This window comes from Balearica regulorum, chromosome 4 (assembly GCF_011004875.1).
Source record: "Balearica regulorum gibbericeps isolate bBalReg1 chromosome 4, bBalReg1.pri, whole genome shotgun sequence".
Classification (NCBI taxonomy): Eukaryota; Metazoa; Chordata; class Aves; order Gruiformes; family Gruidae; genus Balearica; species Balearica regulorum.
Window position 1 is genome coordinate 52,840,936 of NC_046187.1, and position 6,000 is coordinate 52,846,935.

At 48.7% G+C, this 6,000-nt stretch overlaps 1 protein-coding gene across 1 annotated transcript; it reads right to left on the reverse strand.

Annotated features, from left to right (window-relative positions):
* Nucleotides 1-672: 672 nt before the first annotated feature.
* RASL11B (RAS like family 11 member B) lies at nucleotides 673-4,634 on the reverse strand. The gene is made up of 4 exons (XM_075752171.1): nucleotides 4,471-4,634; nucleotides 4,315-4,371; nucleotides 3,125-3,201; nucleotides 673-2,275 (listed from the first exon to the last, which is right to left on the reverse strand). The coding sequence occupies exons 1-4, from the start codon at nucleotides 4,592-4,594 to the stop codon at nucleotides 1,808-1,810; spliced, it is 726 nt and encodes a 241-aa protein (XP_075608286.1). The 5' UTR covers nucleotides 4,595-4,634; the 3' UTR covers nucleotides 673-1,807.
* Between the last annotated feature and the right edge of the window lie 1,366 nt (nucleotides 4,635-6,000).

The window sequence follows — 6,000 nt, forward strand, 5'->3', positions numbered from 1 at the left end:
CCTGCCCCTGCCTGACTAGCCCCGCTTTATGGTGAGCATGACATCACATCGTATGGAATAACCCCCGACCAGCTCCACTCACCTGTCCTGGCTCCTTGTGAAATTAACTCTATCCTTGCCAGAACCAGGACACAGGCTGAGCAGGTGAACCTGCACAGCAGTCACCAAAGTCCCAGCACAAACATCCTCCTCAGGAGGGCTCCCAATAAAGCTACTTTAAATATGAATAAAATAGTTAAAACTTCTAATTTGATAGAGTTCTTCATTGTGATACAGCTCAATACATAAAGCTTCTTTTTTTTTTTTTTTTTTAAGGAAGAAAGTCGCAGTCACTTAAAAGACTCAGTGTTACAGATTTTGACCTACCTCACACCATTCCTTTCTCAGTGGAGTTTTTTTTGACAAGGGGAAATGAAGAATCCTATTTTAATTTGAAAGGTCCCCACCTTATTCAGTTTCTCCCTTAAAGGAATTTCTTAAAAGGAAGTTGTAAAGCAGTTGTGAGAGCTCCCCCCCTGTGGTTTATGCTAATAAAGCAACAGTATAGGCAGGAAAGGCCCTCTGACTGTTTCTGTAATGTATGTTAACTACCTTGAGAAAACTACTACTTTGTCTCAACATTCACTAGTTATTGCCATTGTTGCTCACCCACAAAGAACACACAAGAAAACATGCAACTCAAAAATTTAATGTTGATCCAGGCAGTAAGAATGAAGAGTCCACTCCCTACAAGGAGTAACTGTACACAAAATAAATAAGTTACAGTTTAAACAAAAGCACAACTGGCTTTTTAAAGTGCATGTGTATAAGGCCTTTAGCCTGTGAACTCCATTAGCTCAATGTAAAAAAAAAAGTTATATACATTATAAACCTGCCACCTGCGTTTAAGGATGAAGTGGGACTGGCTCAGCTCAGAACAAACCAGCAGCTTCATCGCCTGGAGCCAGCCGTGCTTCACGCCAAGCTGAATCGCAGCCACATGCTTTCTGCACCTATGCACAGAGAAGTGTCTTAGACCAACAGCTCTAATGGACTATCACTCCAACTCCAGGCTCATTCCTCAAAAGCTCCATGTTGGATCATTTAGTCTGGACTGTATTTTTTTCAGACAGTAAAAAACCCACAAGTTATTTGTAATTAGATATGCTTACACCCTGCAGACACTAGTTTCGCATACAAAGAATCTGGTCAAGTTGTTGCAATAACATAGCAGTAAAAAAAATAAAGGACCATTGTTTACAGTCTTGATGCTCAGTCATGTCCACTTACTTTACACTTATTTTTACAAAACAGTTTCATGTTCACTTACTCATTTTGAAATACATAGGAAATCAACAGTTCTACTGTGCAATAAAATTAAACAGATAGATCATGCTGTCCTTCATCCAAGTGAAAATAAGACTCAAGTGGTTAGCTCTGAACAGTGAAGTTCAGAATAGTTCAAGGTGTTTCCCTGCTCAAGTATGAGAAGTTAAGAGTTACAGCTAAAAGGTTGTTTCTGCAAAAGTGTTAGTCAAATCTGTCCCATTGGAGAAAAGGCAAACTGAAGGCTTGTTTCATTTACTGGAAAGTTCCTTTTCCAAATGAAAATCCTTGTTGTACAAGTCACATCCTAGAACCATTTCAAGAGTTTTTGGCTTGTTTTGGTTTTTGTTTTCTTTTCCTTTTTTAAGCAACTGCTTGTTTCTACAGCCATGCAAAATGCTACCTGAACCATCCTTCTTTCACAATGCCTCAGACTCTAGATGTGCCAGTGTTAAACACCCCAGGTTTCAACCTCAGGCTAAACATTGGGACGGCTCTGCTGTCAAACAGAAGTGACAGTCCTCACTTTGGCAGACAAAGCTTGCTTAAACCTTCTCTTCAGATCCTGCATGTTGGGCGATTTCGGCCGTGGAATAAGAGAGGTTCTCCTCCTCTCAGGGGTGCTGGTTGTTTGCTGTTTACTGACTTCTTTACAGAGGAGATGGAAGGCATTGAAGACATCATTATAGTTTTCACTGACAGATACTTCATAGAAAGTACAGCCCAGCATGTTGGCCAGCTGAAGTCCATGCTGAGGCTCCACCTCTTTGATATGCAAGAGATCAGCTTTGTTTGCTACGATGACAACAGGGACTGCATTTCCTGGATGCAACTGTCGGACATGATGGTAAAGGTGACTGAGTAGTTCATAGCTCTTATAATCTGTGATGGAGAAGACAATCACCAGGGCATCTGCCCAGCGAATGCATCTGTTCAGCTGCTCATTACAATCCAGACTGTGTTCGTGGATCTGAAAGATGAATGGTCTCACATTAGACAGCTGAAGTCATAAAAGATTAAAGGAACCTGCCTTTAAGAGTCTGTAAAGCCAAACAGCATTTTACAGCTTCAGACGTAGATATTTGCGTTACACATTGTAAGTACAAACTTAATCTGAGCATGGTAAATAAATTCAGATGTTGATTCAGCTGCAAAAAGGTGGAATTGAACACTGGAGCTTGCTCTACTCCAATGGAAAATTGACCTGAGTAGTTCTGCATGCAGAGAAAGACTTTGTAGTTCCACAGAATGGGAAATTAACTGGCTAGACAGTAAGTCTGGGGAAGCAAAGATATGAGCTGGAAGCATTTGGACCTGGAGCATTGCCCAGTTCAAAAAGGCAACAATCCAGCATTACTCAGGTCTATACATTCAAAACTTTAACTTGTGACACACTAATGAGCACAGCCACACTATAGCAGACTTCACTTTTTATCATACACATTTGTTGAAGCTTGTTGGGCACTGGTCATGACATTTTCTTCCACATGTACCTTATTTGCCCAGAATTGTTTCTGGGTTTGTGCCTGGTGTTCCCAGTATAAAGGAACAAGACACTTAAGTAATTCAGCCACTCAAAAGTAATGGGCCTCCAATATACAAATGATTCACTAAAACAGTGAGGTTTTTTTCTTTTGCTACCAGCATACTACAGGCACGCAACACATTTGGCTTCACTGGTTATAACAGAAGTCACCAGCCATCCACACAGAACACCAAGCTCTGAAATGGACCATAAGAAGATGCTGCACACAGAGGCACACATGCGCAGACACATTTAGAGCTGCTTTGGCAAACTGCACAGCTGCATCTAGCTCACCTGAACGCCTGGAGTATCTTGCACTTGAATAGCCAACATCTCTCCATCTATCTGGATGTGCCTGCTGTAGAGATTACCTGACAAGAACACCAACAGGTTCACAAGTACAGCCACCACTCCACACGCAAACATCACTTCTGCTGCCCATTAGTTGTGCAAAGAAAGTTGTATCGCTGTTTATGAAGTGAGGGACCAGTATTATAAGGGGTTTTTGTGTGTAACAACCCATAAGTTTATGGCTCTACTAGATGCCTGAGATTTAATCTTGCACTGACTTGTTTTGAAACTTGGCATTTAATACTGTGCAACCTGGAACTCAATCACTTCTTAAAGGCTGTCTTGGCTTAGATAGCACGCAAAATAACCAGCATGCAAAAATAACCAGCTGTTACAGAACAGTTTGCTTCTGATTTGGTATTTCTGCACTTTAACAAATCATTTTTCTCACAAGCTCTCTGCTAGCTGACCTATTTGTTGGTTTTTTGCACTTGTTCGGCCTTTTCAAATCACTGCCTCAAGAGAATGCTGTATATTTTACATTCACGTTAGTTTAGACTCCCCACTGCACTACACTCAAGCAAGCATTTAACATCGCCTCTCCCCATCTTCCCCATTAAGGTCTAGATCATTTAGCTGCTGGCATTCATTTTGCAAAGGAAAACGTAATACTAAGTTTACAGAATGAGGCGTTTTGGTGGGTTTTTGGTTTTTTTTAAAGCTAAAAGAGTTATTCAAAGAGGGACACTTTCCGCCTGGAAAGTAAATTGTGCTGGAGAAGAGCGAGGCGGCGCTGGCGCAGCCGTGACCGCGCTTGCCGTGAGCGGTACGCACCTCCCCGAGGGCTGCCGGAGCTGCCGGCCTTCTCACACCTCGGGGACGGGGGGGGACACGACACACACACGATTTGGTAACCACACCCGTTAGATGCGCCTATAGCCCCAGGTGTTTAAGTTCTTCCTTTTACAGTTGGGAGCTGGCTCAGGGCTGGGGTGTGCGCGGTTATTGCACACCCCGGCTCTGCAGCCCGGGCGGCTCCAGGGCAGAAAGCCGCCGGCGGGGCAGGGGCCGAGGCCCCGCTCTTCCCTTCCCGCCGCCCCCACCCGGCGGTAGCCGCCCCACCGCCCCGCCCGCCCGCGGAGAGACCGGTCTCGCAGCCCGGCGGGCACCAAGCCGCGCCGCCGCTCGCCTACCTGCGTTCCTCTCGTAGTCGCCGATGAACCGCCGGGTGAGGAACCGCACCACCAGCGCTGCGGGCAGGCACACACAGGCAACCGTTAGCCGCGCTCCGCCGCCCCGCACAGCCCCGCACAGCCGCCCCGCACAGCCGCCACCCCCCCTCCCCTCACCTGTCTTGCCCACGCCGCTGCCCCCCACCACCGCGATCTTGACGAGGCGGGGCCGGGCGGCGGGGCAGCCCTCCCCGCCGGGCGCGCACTCGGCGATGGTGCACATGCTCTGCGTCAGGCGCATCGCCGCTCCGCCGCACACCGTACCCACCGCCGCCGCCGCTGCTCCCCCGCCGCTTTTCTCGCCCCCGCCCCCGCCCCAAGCCCCGCCCCCGCTCCCGGCGACCACTCAGCGCGCCCAGCCGCCGCTACGCCCCGCCCTAAGCCCCGCCCCGCCGGGCAGAGCCGAGCGGCTCCGCGGGCCCGGGAGGAGCCTGCGGGGGGGGTGAAGGTCGTCAGAAATGAGGCGTTTCGGGGGTTACGTCACAGAACCCCGCCAGGTTGACTCAAACGTGCATCGCGTGGTGCAAAGGCTCAGTCATCCGTCTGGTGTTCACCCTGCCGGGGGTGCCTCCGCCCTGCTTCCGCGTAGGGGCAGGTGTCGTTCCGGTGCGCACCCGCAGCCGCACAGCCGCACACCTCCTGCGGAAAGCTTGCCCTTCCCTCCCAGCCCTGCCCGGCGCTAGCGCCCAGGAATCACCGCCCAGAGCAGGAGCCCACTGAAATCAGAATGCAACTGCGGAGGAAAGAATTGAAACCAAGGGATGGAGGCGGGGGGAGGTCTGTGCCCCCGCGGTTTGGTTGTAATACACAGAAATAGGAGGAAAATGGAGTAAACCACGGATATGATAATGGTTAAAGAAACAACAGAAGGTGATGGCAAGGGAGGAGAAATATCGATGAGGTGGGTGGGAAGCAGAGGGCCGGCCCGGCCTGGGAGCGGGGAGCGGTGGATGTACAGCACTCGAAACCCTTGCCGGCATAAGCAAGGAGCCTGAGCAGCGGAACGGAGGAATAAAACCTGCCCACGCGTGGAACAGCTTGTTAGGAGAGAGGTGACAGAGCAGGATAAAATCACTCTCCTGCACCCAGGAAAGACAGACCTCGTAGTGAAGGCCAACGGATAACGCCGAATGCTAATTATGCAAAAAGAAGGAATAGACCCGAAGTGTTTGGCTCCAAACCACAGCAGGGAAGGTGTCCAAAGAGAGCCGGGGGTAGGACTGGGAGCCTGACGGCGACGTTGGCCAAAGACGGTCACCATCGCAGCAAACACGCCGTTGTGCAGAACTTTCTATGAGCTGCAAAGCTACGTTTGCGTATCAAAAAAGTTATCATCTGGAATATAGTGAAACACATTGCTGCTTGCCTAGATGTAAGGGTGAGAGCAGGCGCTGTGCGTGGTGCCTGGGGCTGAGGGCGCTGGGTACAGTACAGGAACGGCTCTCTGCCAGCCGCCAGCCCAAGAGGTGATGGTGCTTTAGCTTTGCGAGTATATTGTAAGGCTACTAAGGTCACGGGGAAAAATCGTTTGAGAGATGCAGTTTAAAATAAATAGATGAGTAAAATAAAACATAGGTTTATAAAAAGGCATCCTAAGTCAAAAGGGGAAAGAGTAAGAGATCTAATTAGGAAAAAATCAGCAAGGCT

What these genes read in the sequence shown, in the direction of transcription:
- RASL11B (XM_075752171.1), bottom strand. Translation starts at nt 4,594, where the DNA reads ATGCGCCTGACGCAGAGCATGTGCACCATCGCCGAGTGCGCGCCCGGC. An exon ending in CGACTACGAGAGGAACGCAG is followed by an intron (nt 3,202 to 4,314) that starts GTAGGCGAGCGG and finishes TGTTCTTGTCAG; the next exon opens with GTAATCTCTACAGCAGGCAC. An exon ending in AAGATACTCCAGGCGTTCAG is followed by an intron (nt 2,276 to 3,124) that starts GTGAGCTAGATG and finishes TTCATCTTTCAG; the next exon opens with ATCCACGAACACAGTCTGGA.